The 16,728-nt window shown below is 36.1% G+C and overlaps 1 protein-coding gene across 5 annotated transcripts in view; it reads right to left on the bottom strand.

Annotated features, from left to right (window-relative positions):
• Nucleotides 1–3,072: 3,072 nt before the first annotated feature.
• Nucleotides 3,073–16,728, bottom strand: part of prdm1b (PR domain containing 1b, with ZNF domain) — a 55,911-nt gene continuing 42,255 nt past the window's right edge. For 4 of the 5 annotated variants that reach the window (XM_057828294.1, XM_057828295.1, XM_057828293.1 and 1 more), the window contains 4 exons: nt 14,622–14,862; nt 9,138–10,048; nt 6,911–7,039; nt 3,073–5,392 (listed from right to left, as the gene is read on the bottom strand). In XM_057828294.1, the coding sequence (XP_057684277.1) occupies nt 4,862–5,392; nt 6,911–7,039; nt 9,138–10,048; nt 14,622–14,862 (1,812 nt within the window). In that variant the 3' untranslated portion in view covers nt 3,073–4,861. Of the gene's footprint in view, nt 5,393–6,910; nt 7,040–9,137; nt 10,049–14,621; nt 14,863–15,517; nt 15,810–16,728 lie in introns of those variants that run through there. The other variant, XM_057828297.1, reaches the window with a different exon arrangement.

Here is a 16,728-nt window from a genome sequence, read left to right as displayed (position 1 = left end):
TAAAGGGTTTCATTAAACTTCACGCACGTTCCTGATCTATAGATTGAGTCTTTTTACATGATAGATTGAACCGTTCACACGGTCAATGAGTGGAACTGAGAAAAAAAAGCACCTCCACCACTTCCACATGACGAGTAATTTGCATTGCCTCGTAAACGACAGCTCAGCAGAAACACAATTTCCTGTCATTGCTGCTGTATGACATCATAAATTATGAGTTTTGAGATTTTAGTTGTGAGTAGGTGTCGCTATGGTGGATTCTCCCACGCAGAGTGAGAGGAAATATGTTATTTTTTTATGCGTCTGATGTAGGTCAACGCACACAAAAGTGAAACAATTACTAGAAAGAGCATTATCTTTTGATTTGGTGAGAGAATATTTGTCAATAGAGTGGAAAATTTGGGAAAATAAATGCTTATCATGCTTTCAAAAATGGCTGTGCAATGCTATTAAAAGTATGCACACCCCTGTAATATAATAAAATACCTTTATTAGGTATTTAATATTTATTGATATTTAATTATGTATCGATAAAATCATCCAATATATGATTAAATATACTAAAATAAAAAATATATAACAAAATTATTTTAATTTTAACATTAAAAAAAAGAATTTAAAAAAATGATATTTATATAGTTTAGTTTTATATATATATATATTATTATTATTCTTTTTTTTAAATTAAATTGAAATGAAAAAGAAAATATTTCATTTTTAGAGACTCAAAAAGAGGATTTTAAGGACATTTCGACTTTGGCTAACGAATTCACTTAGGCTAACAGCAGAGGTGTGTAGAGTAGCCAAAATTTTTTACTCATGTAATAATACCGTTACTTCAAAATAATATTTCTCAAGTAAAAGTAGTCATCCCAAAAAATTTACTCAAGTACTAGTGAAAAAGTATTTGATGAATAGAATACTCAAGTAATGAGTAACATTGTGAGTAACTGCTTATGATGTTTTTTTAAATACAATGCTTATTTTTTTAACACTGGAAGTTCCTGGGGTTTTTTTGGCTATAAAGAAAGACCAGAAATGCTTTAAATTACCCCGATACTAAACTGACTACTTGGCTTTGTCAAACAACAGACAACTCAAACAAGCAATCCAGCAGACAACCCCCCCACACACTCCTGTGGAGTCGCTGCCTAGGTGTGAAGCGGGGGTTTCACTCTGGATAGCTGCAATTAGCATCTTGTATATAAGAGAGACGGGTGGACTTCTTGGTGGGTCTTCCAAAGGAATTGGCTCACTCTCATATGGGCGCAAAGAAGGCGCAGAAGGAAAAATTGCTTTGGCAACAACCTCCCAAGCCTAGCCCCGGGAAAAGGGCGAAGTGTCATTTGTCGTCAGATAGAAAATGTTTTTTTTAATTACACCGTCCCTTGTACTGTAAGCAAACGACAACTTTTGGAAAATATAAAAAGGTTGTCCGCCCGATTGCCTGCCTGAGCGGTCCACTGTCCGACAAAGCCAAGGCAGCCCTGCCCTGCAATCACTCAAGATGCTAATTGGAGCAATCCAACCCTGTGGTTTTGCGAGTATGAATGGGAATGACTAATGAGGACCTCAGTGCTTACAAAAGATACGCTGATTAGGATGATGAGATGACCCTTCTCTGGATACAAAAGGGATTTGTATCAACTGATCCACCCTTGGTAGTTCTAGTCTATCTGAACTATTATTATTATACTTTGAAGTATAATAAGACTGCAATCTATTACATAACTACATTAAGCCAATGAAATAAAAACAATGAAACAAAAAAAAACATTGAATTTGGGTGAGATAAAAAAAATCTACAGAAATGAAACTTGGAAGGATCATATCTCCGGTTTTCCGTGGTCAATCAGTGACAAATAGAAACTGGAAGAAACATTAAAATCCGCACTTTCGAGACATGTTCATGTCAGCGCTTTATGTCAAATATTTAATTTTTTTTATGGTGCTTTAAAGGCGCCACATGACTGAAGAAGCCTGATTGAGTCTGATTGGCATTATGGAGTCATGTGATAATTGTTGCAACGTCTAATTGGTGAAACTGGTAGCACCACTGATGTAAAATCTTATATTTAGACTGAAGAGGAAAACTAACAACTACTGTAGCCCAAAGTGGCGGAGTAAGAGTAGCGTTTCTTCTTTACAAATATACTCAAGTAAAAAGTATGGCTTAGCAAAACTACTCTTAGAAGTACATTTTTCTCAAAAAGTTACTCAAGTAAATGTAATGGAGTATATGTAACGTGTTACGGCCCATCTCTGGCTAACAGACAAACATCGCTGAAAACTAGCTTGTGCTATGCTAGCTTGTTCTCAAGTGATTAGCTTAAAAAACAGGTTCACACACACACATACTCTCACCAATACCAAGAGGCTATTAAATATGTCGCGCGAGCCGCTGCACTAAACCAACCAAACGTATAGTTCAGAAACATTATCTTTATTATGCTACATATAAAAAATTAGCAAAATAGTCTCTCACATATAAATTCTTACAATCTCAAACCTGTTGACAAAGAAATTAACTACAGGGTCCAACCTGATACAAAAAGAAACCCATAAAATGACGCTTATCATCACAGACGTTAATGTTTTGACAATTGCTCTTTAAACACAAATTAAACATGGCAAATTGGTTATAAATAAATAAGTTAAAAAATGATCAACTAATCAATTGTTCTTCCTGAGTTTTTAATATCTACCAAACACATAAATAAATAAACATATCTAAACATAAGTGAAAATATCAATAAGTTAACACAGAAAAAAACTACCTGAGTCAAAGCAATTTACTTCACAGTTTAAGAAAATCCTCAATTTTCTGTTTTATCTAATAAGATATCAAGTATTTCCCTAAATCCTGACTTTGGAATGCTCTTATTTTGGTTCTGCTCTCACTAAAACAAACGAGTCAACATAGAGGCTACTTTTGGCGACTTTTTTTGTGGGGATGCTTTGCAAAGAAATTTTTAATTCAATCCCAAAATTCATGTCAATTTTGCCCCTGATGTTGACGTTTTTGGGGGGGCAAAAACATAAAATTCCAAATTTTAAACACTGCTACTACAGTTTTTGTCCCATTCACATAATTCATCAAAAACACACACACAAATAAAATCGTGAAATCAAGGCGCAAAAAAATTTTGACAAAAATTTCCCCATACATTTTCAATGGCCCTATTTATTTCCAATGGCACATTAACACACACAAAAATGTGTCTATTCACTCCTATTGATTTTCAACTTGAGCCGGCAAAAAAATCTTTTTGGGTCGGTACTATTTTTGAAGCCCCCCCCCCACACACACACAAAAAAAACCCTCAAATTAACAGGAAGTGACCTGGCAATGGCCCCAAATCCTCAGGAAGTGATCAAAATCAACAGAAAGTGACTTTTTTGAACCTGCAAAAAATCTCCGCCACTCCGTCTCCTGGTCACTATTTTTCTCCCACCCAAAAAAACTGACTACCAGAAAAAAGTGACCCAAAATAAACAGGAATTAACTAAGTAATGCCCCAAAATCATCAGAAAATGTTTCGAAATTCACAAGGAAGAGACCATAGGCGGAGTTTGACTTTTTTATGGGGGGGGAGGGGGGGGGCAAAACATGACTGATGACTCTGAAACGCAGTGTCAGCAATAAAATTAACTTACATTATATATATGTATATACATCTTGACACTGTTTGTGTTCAATCCTCTGTTCAAGATCTGTTGTTGTGGGAGCTTTTGAAATCTTGGGTTTAAAGAAATTCTAAATATCCGTCTTGTCTCCACGGGTGTAGTTTTGGCTAAGCAAAGCAAAGGTGCCAGTCACATGATCTGTTCGAAAAATAATTTTGACCCATTATGAAATACTGTCGGATTATTGTTAATTTTTCATTTTTATTGTCTGTTTAATTGCTTTGCAACTATTTTAAAAAAACATTTTAACGTCTAGTTTGTCAGTTTCAGGGCTCCAGAGTGGCTAAGCTAGCGCAAGTCAATGGTGCCCGTTTAGCCCAACAATTAAAAAATGATATTAAATGAGTCTAATATAGTCAAATCAATTCAAATTGCAAAAACTGCCAAAACAATGTCACACCAAACTGCCGTCATTCATTTTATTTTGTGGGACTATTTTTTTTTAGATGCGTAATGCGACCACTACAGAGAGGACTGCTTTTGCCACTCGTGCTCATTCTGCTGGGGAGTCCTTTTCATTCCCAAGAAAAAAAATCAGCAATGAAAAAAAACCGATGCTAGATTACTCCGCCCTGCTTGCCTAGACAGACTGTTCCCTGCAGAGCTGCTGGATTACAAATAATGTTGTTCATACTACAATTACTTACATGTAATTGTAAGTTTTAATAACTTTATCCTGAAAACATAGCCAACACAATTGATTGCACGGGTCATCGTTGATTCTCATGTGTGCATACGTTGTTTTTTACTGGTATGCTAAGCAGGCACCATTGACTCGCGCTAGCTTAGCCACTCCGGAGCTCTGAAACTAACAAATAACTACAAAAAAACTGCATGGAATTTGTTGAAATCAACTCCGTCAACTAATTAAATCCTGCTAACTCGAAAATTAGGCCTTACGTGAAAAATTCTTATTGCCCCCCTGCCTCCCTCAATCTTGGCCTATAAAAGTGAACAAAATTCATTGCCTGCAATTGACAACATAGACATTTAAACTATTTCGGTGCCATTGAGAGTGCTAGACGTCCAAACCATTTTGAGTTGGAAGGGTGAATGAACCAACGAAGTGACCCGAAAGTGCCCCAAAATGTATAGGAAGTGACTGAAAATATTCAGGAAGTGATAGATCAGACAGCAAAGCATCCCCACGCAATTTCTAGTTACTTGTCCATGTTTAAGCTTCCACTTTCACCGCCGAGCGCTTGTGAAGATGGACGACGCTAGCTCTTTCCTGATAGACCGGCGCCGACCCGCGCTCCGGAGCGTTGATGGCCAGGCTCAGCGCTTTAAGTAGAAACGTAGCCTCTCGTTGGTCCTCTTTCCCATCACCCTCCAAAGTACGAGCCAGCCAGCGTTCCACCGCTTCCTCCACTTGTGCCGCCGACGCCGTTTCCGCCAGCGCGTCGGCTTCCTGGCCGGCGTCGAAGCGCTCCAGCGTTTCTTTGGCGTGGACGTCGACGGCCGAGCTGGCCGGGCAGCAGCTGCGTTGGTGGATGCGAAGGGAGAAGCGGTGGAAGAAGGCCTGCGAGCATAGCGGACAGCGGTAAGGACGTTCGCGGCCGCTGTGGAGGCGGCGGTGCAGCTTGAGGTGAATGTATTGGGTGAATTTGGTGCCGCATAGTTTGCATTGGTAAGGTTTTTCCCCGGAGTGAAGTCGGAGGTGAGTTTTTAAGTTGCTGGTGCTGCTGAAACGTTTTTGACACACCTGGAAAAAGGAAAGGAAAGGTTAAGAGAACGCAACGGAACTCTTGTGACGCGCGAAGTAGGAAAAAGTAACTATTTTGGATGAGACTTGGAATTACGTAATGTTAGTGTTATTCCTGTTCTCAACGCAGCTATTCTCGTTCTGCTTGACAGCGGTTACGCCCACTTTGTCGTGAAAGCAAACAAGAGCAATCAAGGGCAGAGTTTGTTTCCATGAAGTTTGAACTTTGATCCACAGCCCAGGTGTGAAACTAATTAATTTTGTGTGACAGGTGAAAGTAAATCATGTATCGACTTTGTTTTTTGTTAAATGAAATTCAAATAATGAAAAAGGAAATACAGAAATGAGAGAATATTTTTTATTTTTTTCCCCTTTTTGAACTAATAAGAGAAAAAAAGAATATGTGCTGTGTGTATTAAAATACAAAAAAAAAAACGGATTCACTTTTTATTTTTAATACTTTCATTTTTAAATATATTAAAAAAATAGAAAACAATTTAAAAAAAAATTAAATTGAAAATAAGATATTTACTACCCCCTTTTTAAAAAAATGTAAATTATTTATATAGAATAATAGAACATATTGGTTTTAAAATATACAGTTTAAATAAAAATAAAAAAATTAAATAGAATATGCACGTTGTTCCCCTATTATTATTAAAATGTAAATAAATTAAAAGTATTTACAGTTATCCCTTGTTTTTTTTTTTTTTTGTTTTTTTTTTTGCAGTTAAAGGTGAACAATAAAATAAAATAAAATAAAAAATGTTAGTAGTAGAGGCGGAGCTTATTTACATAAAAAAACAAGACCAAAAAAAAAAAAAAAAAATTTTTTTTGCTTGTGTGTGTGTGTGTGTGTGTGTTCAATGTATTATTCCGATTTAACACTATTGGAAAGAGATGTTTTTCCTAAAGTATAATAATAATAATAAAAAAAAAAACTTTTATGTGTATGCATATTTTTATAAATGGTTTTTAATCATTGCAAATGTAATAAATATAATTTCAATGAGATATATATATATATATATAAAACACAAGAATAATTTGTACATGTATACATGCATATACCTTAACATTTTTAAATAGAATACTGTATTTTTTAATTATTATTATTTTTAATTGTAAAGAAATCAGTGATGGACTGAGGTCACAAAGTTTGAAGCGCGAAGTAGCGAGGGATCACTGTATAATAAAAGAAAATTATTTGTTTTTACAAAAACTTTTTAATCCAAAAAAAAAAAAAAATCAAAAAAATGAATATTTACCAATTCCAATGTTTTCCGTAAAAAAAAAAAAAAATGTAAATAACAACAAAAATATACCAATAAATAAATAAAAGTGCAAGAGAATATTTGCTGTAAAAGGCCCCGAAATAAAGAGAAACGTCTCCAAACAAATTATCCACTATTAAAATAGTTGTCGATTCACTGGCTAATGCATTATTCGATTAAAAGTTGTCACCTTCACTTGCAAACATTTGGAGGAATGAAACCATAACTTTGACCTAACTCTTACCTGACACTCATGTGGCTTCTCCCCTGTATGAACGAGGTGGTGCTTCTGTAGATGGGCCAGTTGAGTGAAACTCTTTTTACACAAGTTGCACTGGAACGGTCTTTCGCCACTGTGCACTCGAAGATGAACCTACAAGAGAGTCAATAGCGTTAAAGGCATGCACTGATGATAATGACAACTAAAATATTTTGTCAAATTAAACTTTTTTCATGACGATGAGACGATAACGAGCTAGGGGGGACTAAAACATGAGACGCGTGCCAGTTTTCGTCTGACGAGATGAGAACGAGACGAAAATTTGCAATAGTTTCCGTCACATGTTCACAATGTGTGACATTTAATGTATAGTTAGCCTGCATTGTTGTAGTGTCTGGTTGTGTCACTCGTGAAGTTGTCTTCAGTCACCATGAAGGTTTGCACACATGGTAAGATTTGTTTTCTTGGCGAGAGAGAATATGCAACGTTGCTTTAGCGTTTAATGGTCTGTGCTAAGTGAACATAACATACTAAATTTAACTCATAGCATTAGCATTGCATTCACGTTAACAATAGGCTAATGCTAACGGCGAGCGTCCTCTTAAACTCTCTGACAACTTTATTTTACATAGTTGGCGTTGGCGTGTTAGCGTAGCGATCGCGTTAGCATTAGCGTTAGCATTAGCTTCAGAATGGCGAGCGTCCTCTTAAAACACTGGCCAGTCTAAAGCAGAGCCACTTGGCTTTTCTGATCAGTAAGTCTAGACGATGTTTAACGCTCAGACTTTTTTTTTTTTTTTTTTTTTTTTTTTTAACATACAGTTTATGGCTTTTCGGTAGTTTTAATTAAAAATAATATACTGCTTTTCCTGCTGAGTGAGTACAAGGTGTTCCATGGTTGACCCCATTCTAAATGCCCATTTCTCGGAAACTACTAGATGGATCTTAATGAAACTAAATACATTTTATGTTGAAGGTCTTAAATTTTGTTGGTTAAATTTATAAAGAAAAGTACAAATATTTGTTGGTTCTATGACAGATTTTCATATATGTTCAATATGAGCGCCGCCTGCAAAAGGCCTTATCAAAAGGCCTTTTCTTTTGAAGTGAACGGCATTTCTTCACCTAAAAAGACAGAAATGCCAAACGTTACACACAAAAACTTCTACACAAGCTGTGAAAATTTGAGGTCATTCCAATGAAAATTGTCAAAATTACTGGCCTACGAAATGGGGTCAAACATTTCGGAACACCCTGTATTATCACCACAAAGTTGCCATTGTCCTTGTAGACGCTACAATATGTGCTCGCCTGTCAATATTCACTCGGAATACAGTAGTTGGAACCTAATTTTTGAAAATTTTACAGGCAAAAACCTTTTTAGTAAACGTTGACTAAAACTAGACGAAGTTAGTTTAGATTTTTCGTCTACAAAAAACTACACCAAGACCTATACATTTTGACATGACTTAAATACGACTAAGACTAATAAGTACCGTATTGGCCCGAATATAAGACTGTGTTTTTTGCATTGAAATAAGAATGGAAAAAGTGGGGTCGTCTTATATTCGCGGTCGAGACATTATACCCATTCACAACGCTAGATGGCGCCAGATATCTTTGAAGCGATGTTCTGTTATGACAGATCTCAGCGACTTTCAAGTTTAACCAGTTTGCATTATTTTATTGCAATGTTTTTCCTTATTCAAATTTTTTACAAGATGACAGTTGCAGTTAGACTTCACTTTGATGGTTAATGCAGTTATTGCAATTTTGTTGTTTTATCACAATAGATTGGTTTATTTACATTTCAAAAACCAAGTCATTCATTTACGAATGTGATTGCACTTTAGTTTACATATTTAAATGTTCAGATATTAAGATTTGAATGAGGCAAAATAACATGCTTTTTTTCCTCAAATATGTTATTATAATTATTTGTTTCAGATGTACTGTAATTATTTTCTGTATAAGAATTAATATGGTGTTCAAAAAGTCTTTTTTCAAACTTGAGTCTTGAAAAAGAAGGGGTCGTCTTATAATCAGGGCCGTCTTATATTCGGGCCAATACGGTATTATCGTCCAAAAGACGAAAATTAAAATGGCTGCTGAAACAACACTAGTGTATGTATAGTTTTCACAGAGTATAGTATGTGTTGTGGTAGCTAGTGAAAGAAGATTTGCCAATGTATATGAAACTATGAATTTATGAAATAACATTCAAGACGTTTGAACAATTGGAAGATCTCACCTTAAGATTTGACAGCTGTCCAAAAGTCTTGGAGCAGATGTTACATTCATACTTGATCTTTCCGTTCTGCTTTTTCAGCGGATAGGGCAAAGATTTATGCCCGGGACGATTTCGCAGTCCGGAATTGCCTTTGGTAATGTCCAACGTGAGGTTCATCGCCTCCTCGCAGTGAGAAGAAATATGCTCAGGTGAAGGAATCTGGTTGGTTGGCTTGGGGACAGGTGAAAGTTCGGGCGTGGCCGGGGCGCCCCGTGGCGGGGATACGTTAGGGGTGAGTTCTTTGAGACCACCCTGCGGGGACGAAGGGTAAGGGAGGGTCATAGGGAGGAGGTTAGGGGTGCTGAGATGCGGATAGGGGATTCCGTCCGTGCCCAGATAGTTGCCGTATCTGAGGGTTCCTCTTGAGGGAAGCATTCCGGGAAACGGAGGAGAATATGAAGGGAGGAGGAGGCGTGGGTAGTGCGAAGTGAATGGGGGAAGGAGCTGGTAGGCCGGTTGGAGAGGTCTGGATTGAGAGTAAAGAGGATAAGACGACACTAAACCTTCTCTGTGGCCGTAAAGGCCGTGCAGGTGAAGAGGTATATTTCGTTGATCGGTTGATAACGCCGCAATATTTTCGGGTAAGTAAGGCGGATTCACTCCGTGAGTTGTTTCTTTTTGTTCAGGTTGAGGGGACGCGGCAAAGACGCGATTCTCAGGATCGCTTTTCTCTTCTTTTTCAATCTTTTTGCTGAAATCCATGATTTGGTCATCAGGAGTGTCAGGAGGGGTATCTCTTCCCAACATCTCCACATCCACTTCTTCATCGTTTCTCTCCTCTTTTACTTCTTCCTTCGTTCTCTCCTTGGGCCATATCTGTTGAGGGACGTGCTGCTTGGTGTGCTCTTGCTCATCGTCAACATTCATGCTTTCTGTAAGAAAAAAATAATAAAACATGTTCAGTATTGATGATAATTGGTGTTTACATACATACAGTGATCCTCGTTTTTCGCTGTTAATAGGGTTAATGCATACACCAACCTCTGAAAGTATCAAAATCATTGGTTAGAATACAATACAACAACAAAGAAAATTGTGATCAATTGCATTCTTATTCACACAAAATTGGATTTAAAAAAAAAAAATAAAAAAATCAGTAAGTATTTGCGATTACCGTAATTTTTGCACTATAAGGCGCACCTAACTATAAGCCACCACCCACCAAATGTGACACGAAAACTTTAAAATTTGTTCATCGATAAGCCGCAGCGGTCTTCACTTTATTATGAGATAATTACACCAAAAGATACTAACCGGTAACACTTTATTTGACAGAGGGATCATACGACTGCCAAAAGACCAAATGAACCACCTTGAAGCCTTGAACCAATTGGCTGCAATGCTTCATTGCTTAGAGAAGTTTCATTTGGCCATCACTGCTCCCTTGGGGGAGATAGTCAACCTCTTCTGCCATCTGCTGTCAACACTGTTGTTGTCCAACAGGCCTCCTAGCATGCATTGCAGCGCTACAGATGTAAATAACAATCAAAATTCATGTGCTAATTATTTCTTCAGTTACTGTTCCAGTTGTTTCATTAATTGTTATATTTGGTAGCATTTTATTTGACAGCGATGCCATAAGACTGTCATTTAACAATAATAATTATGGCATGACACTATCATGAGCATTAATGAATGCTTATAACAGATGTCATTTGGTGTTATCCGGCAAATTATCTCACTTTTTGAATGGATGTAAAAGACCCAAGCTGGACACAAATGAATTTAGTAACATACTTTGCCATAATCTGTCATAAGCATTCAGAAATGCCCATTATAGTGTCATATCATAATTATGATGGTCTTATGATAGTCTTATGACGCCACAGCCAAATAGTGTTACCAAATACCATAACAAGCAATTAATGAAACAACTGGAACCGCAACTGAATAAATAATTAGCACAGAACATGAATTTTGATTGTTATTTACATCTGTAGCGCTGCAATGCACGCTAGGAGGCATGTGTTGCCTATTAACCCAAATAAATCAACAAATAAGCTGCTAATATTAACGGCTAATAGTCCGAAAATTAATCAAGATTAATCACAATAAATCAAAATGATTTGTATTGTTGCACACACAAAAAATATTTTCAAAAGTACTGTATGAATTGGGAAATGTTATGAAAGTTGTAATTAATCATATGAAGGCCTTGCGATTAATTACAACTATTTGTATTGTTGTGCGAAAGTATATCAATGAAATATGATTTTTTTTTTTTTTTTTAAAGAAACACGATTAATCGCATGAGGGCTGTGCGATTAATCATGATCAACTTTACTTATTATCATTGTTACACACACAACAACCAAAATTTTCAGAAGTAGTTGATGTATTAGAAAAAAGCTTATGGCAATTAAAATTAATCGTACGACGGTCTTGCAATTAGTCGTAATTAATCATGATGATCCGCACTGTTATACATAACTAAGACCCATTATTTCCTTAAGTATACTGTATATTCTAAATTTAAAAAAAAAAAGTGTGACGAAATAATCATGAATAATTTGCTCTAATCAAGATTAATCTCAATTTAACAATGTATTAGTTACATTGTTTTACACACACAATCCAATTTTATTCCAAAGTAGTATGTCAATGAAAAAATAAACCATTAATCGCATGTGGTATTAGGGAGTCATCATAATTCTTCACTCCAATTACTATTAATCTCATTGTCAGACACATTCAATCCAAGAATAAATTTAAAAGTAGCCTATAGCCCCAATTTTTTTTCAGTGTCCATCCAATTTGAGGACATGCTGAGACATACATCCACCCACGTATGCCGCTCCCTTGTGATGGTAAATGATAGCAGTATCAGGTTTGACTCATAACACATAAAACCATGCAGTTGAAGTTTCTGTTTGAATTCTACTCCTGTGGGAGAATTGCTCGGTGGTAAAATGAGCATGTGTCATGTCACACGGAGACTCTGAACTGATAATTACAGGATAATTTACATACGCCGTCAGCGTTTTTGATTTGTCTTCCGTCACGGATCGTTTTGTGAACAACTACCCCGACAACTGCTCAGCCTCTCTTTGTCAGATTTTGTGTTTTTACCTCGAAGCTAAAATCCATCATATCGGCTCTGACGTGTTGCGCAAGAATTCACTGAGTAATTTTAAGCCTTTTCGAATGTAATTACACTGCAACAGCATTAGTCACCATGTTGAGTAGCAACACATTGCTTGTATTCGTTTGGCGTGAATCATTAGACTTTGTAGTACTATATAGTTATTTTGTATAAATAGCTTTTAAATCTAAAATGACTCACCGAGTGGATTCAAACAACCGTCATGCTTACACGTCTTTTTACTACATGTGTCTGTGGAAGTGTAGAATGCGTCTTTGTTACATGTTACGTGAAGGAATTTTCCGTGTAATCACAAGTCAGTGGAAAACATCTAAAAAGGGTTTTAAATGTTATCAGATCTCGAAGCGGAAAAAGATCAAGAACATTTTTTTTTGACAGATGACCATCAGCTAGCTGCCTTTGATTTTGTTTTGTTCAGTCTTAAGATGGAAATCAGAGCAAAACTAAAGTCAAAATCGCAAATACTTTGGATCACGGGTGTCAAAGTCAAGGTTCGGGGGGGGGGCGATCAGGCCTTTCGTGTTATTTTGCGCGGCCCGCGAACGTAATTCTTGTTCATTAACTTCATGCAGAGGAGGGTAGCAACGCATTATGTGTACTCGTTACATTTACTTGAGTAACTTTTTGAGACAAATGTACTTCTAAGAGTAGTTTTGTGAAGAAAAAACACGACTCTTACTCCACTAGTTTGGGCTACACAAGTTGTTACATTTTTCCTCTTTCTTCATTTTTGCTAGCGATGCTATTGCCAACAGTAGCGCTACTTATTTCACCAATGAGATGTCGCAACAATAATCACATGACTCCATAACACCAATCAGGCGCAAGCTTACCGTTCTATGATCACGCAAGCCTGTTCTATCATGTGGTGTCTTTAAAGCACCGTAACAAATGAAGTATTTGACATAGAGCGCTGCCCTCAACATGAATCAAAAGCATGGATTTATAACTCTCTCCCAGCTTTTATTTGGCACCGATTGACCACGGAAAATCGGAGATATGATCGTTTTAATTTCATAATAGCAACTATGAAGGAACTACAGTATTCACTCTTCAAACTAGGAACTATTGTCTCCACTAGAGGGCAGGGCACTCATGCTCTTTGGATAAATAATGTTTCATTATTGTTTTTTTCCCCTTCTCTTTAATGTTTTTTTTTTTTTTTTGGCTTAATGTGGTTATGTAATGGGTATTGTAAAGTATCATTATAAAACAGTTCATATAGATAAATCATACAAAAACTAGGGCTGTCAAAATTATCGCGTTAACGGGCGGTAATTAATTTTTTTAATTAATCACGTTAAAATATTGACGCAATTAACGCACATGCCCCGCTCAAACAGATTAAAATGACAGCACAGTGCAATGCCAACTTGTTACTTGTGTTTTTTGGAGTTTTGTTGCCCTCTGCTGGCGCTTGGGTGCGACTGATTTGATGGGCTTAAGCACCCATGAGCATTGTGTAATTATTGACATCAACAATGGCGGGCTACTAGTTTATTTTTTGATTGAAAAAATTACAAATTTTATTAAAATGAAAACATTATGAGGGGTTTTAATATAAAATTTCTATAACTTGTACTAACTTTTATCTTTTAAAAACTACAAGTCTTTCTATCCATGGATCGCTTTAACAGAATATTAATAATATTAATAATAATATTAATAACAATTAATAATGTTAATGCCATCTTGTCGATTTATTGTTATAATAAACAAATACAGTACTTATGTACCGTATGTTGAATGTATAGATCCATCTTGTGTCTTATCTTTCCATTCCAACAATAATTTACAGAAAAATATGGCATATTTTATAGATGGTTTAAATCGCGATTAATTACGATTAATTAATTTTTAAGCTGTGATTAACTCGATTAAAAATTGTAATCGTTTGACAGCCCAAACAAAAATAAGAAGTTACTCAAAATGTTACTCATTACTTGAGTATTTTTTTTCACTGGATACTTTTTTACTTGTACTTGAGTACATTTTTTGGATGACTAATTTTACTCTTACTTGAGTAATATTATTTTGAAGTAACGCTACTCTTACTTGAGTAAAATTTTTGGCTACTCTACCCACCTTCTGACTTTATTTTACCTGTAAAAATACTTGAATGGAATATGAAACAATGTTTTTACTGGTGTCTAATTTAAAAAAGAGCCATTAGGTCTCAAGATGCTTCTTAAATTTGATACACTGCTAGTCAGTTGTTCCTTATTCTCATGCATGTGTGACCAATAAGCAAAAAAAAGTTTAATTATTTTTAAAAAATTTCATCTGCCAACCATCTCTTTCCAAATGGACGTTTATCAATGGCAATTTTTGAACATACTCACTGTGTTTGGTATTCTCTTGCTGACTGCACAATCTCTGGGCAAACTCCTGACTGTACCACACCAGCAGCTCCTGTTTGGGCTCCACGGGCCGGATTGTGTAGAAGTAAACATCTCGACCGTTCTGGCAGGCCACCAGGTTCTGCTCGCTTAGCGATCGGGCCGGGTTAACGTAGCGCATCCAGTTGCTCCTGTGGACGTCGTAGCCGTCGATGAAGTTTTGAAGCTGGCCGTTGTTGTAAATCTGCCAAAATAATGACAAAAAAATTTAATTAATCTAATGTTTTTAATCTATTTAAAACATTTTTAGATGTAGTAGTCGATAAATTCTGAAGCTGTAGATTATAAATCGGTCAAAAAAGGAATAATCTAATCAAATTTATTCACCTAATGTTTTTAAATTAAGAAAATATATTGTTTTAAATGTGGTTGTCGATGAAATTCGGAAATTGCATGTTAAAAATCTACCAAAAACACACACAAAAAAAGGGATTTAATCTAATGTTTTTTAAATTAATGAATCAAAAAAACATTTAAATCGAATTTATTTAGATATAATGGTTTAAATTCTGAAACTTCTTGTAAATCTGCTTAAAAAACTAAAGCACAAAGCAAAACCCAGACTTTATCAAATTAATCTCATGCTTTTAATCTACTCAAGATTTTAATTAAAAGAAAAAAAAAAATCAAATTAATTAAATTTGGTAGTTCAAATTCCGAAACTGCCCATAAATTTGCCTAAAAGACTAATTAATAAAATGCTTTAAATCTATTTAAGAAGTTATTTTAATTTAAAAGCAATCAAATTTCTTCGATGTAATGGTATAAATCTATATTATCCTAATTTTTTAATGCAAAAATTAATCTAATGTTGGAAAAAGGGAGTAAAAAATACGAACATTGACCCCTGCCATGTACAGTAAAGTATCTTCCGTCCGCCTTCCGTTTTAATCTATACTCTATTCTTGTCCTTCAAAAGTGTCGTGGGTATTCTGTGAGTCCTGTGTGCGTTAGCGCTCAAACTGTCATTGTATTTGAAGCTTGGAGGCGTGGCCAATTCTGCTGTGTCACGCTCCTTCGCTTCTTTCCTTTCACTCTTGTAATTGTCAACAGCCGCAAATAGTTCCACTTTTCTTAGAAGGAAAAAAAAAACACGCTTGGCCGCTAGCCCAGTCGATACAAGCATGTACTTGAATGAAGTCAGCAGTATTGTTGCGCTCGTAAATCGTCACACTTCTGTTTACAGGAAATGCAGCCAGAATGGAAATACCGTTGATGGGGAAAAGATTGGATGGGGATTCACTTGGGACTAATGACATTTCCCGACTGACACAGCAATTGCCGGTAAAACTGTAATGACTGTTTGAAGTTTTTTTTGTCACTGGTTTAGTTTTAAACAAAGCCTTTGGGCTAAGGAAGGCCAACCCATGAAATAAACAGTGTTTCTGCACGTCAAGAGAAGATGAATCAGTGTTAGGTTCAAGACCAAACACAGTCCGAGACCAAGACTAGAAGTCACCAAGACTGAAACTTCTTGGAGTCGAGATGAGACCAAACTTACAAAATGTGGTCTCAAAACTTAATGTGGTTAACCTCTGGGTATCAAGACTCGTGACAGCGATGATCTCACAATATGGCGATGCATCAATTATCGTTACACGGGTCGGGAAATCATTCGACGACACAACTATGACAACGAATTCCCTATTTCTAAATGGAAAAAATAGGCAATTTTTATCTTATTTATTTAAATAAATGAGTTCCTAACTCATTGCCTGCCATAGATGGCGCCGAATGTTCAATTCTTTTGAACTGGGAGAAGTGGCTTTAAATGCTCATGGTTGTGTGCCATTGACAGCGCTAGACGTCCAATTTATTTTGACCAGGATTGTTTTCGTCAACGATGACTATAACGAAAATATTTCGTCAATGAACAATTTTTTCGTTACGATGACAAGATGATAACGAGCTAAAAACGTGTTTTGGGAGACGATAATAGATTAATGCCAGTTTTCATCTGACGAGACGACAACTAAACGAAAATGGACAAGCGCTTCCGTCACATGTTCTCAATGTGTGACATTTTATGTGTAGTTGGCTTGCATCGTAG

Source organism: Corythoichthys intestinalis, chromosome 22 (genome assembly GCF_030265065.1).
Source record: "Corythoichthys intestinalis isolate RoL2023-P3 chromosome 22, ASM3026506v1, whole genome shotgun sequence".
Taxonomy (NCBI): domain Eukaryota; kingdom Metazoa; phylum Chordata; class Actinopteri; order Syngnathiformes; family Syngnathidae; genus Corythoichthys; species Corythoichthys intestinalis.
The sequence above is the reverse complement of the archived record's forward strand: the minus strand, read 5'-3'. Positions and strand labels throughout refer to the sequence as shown.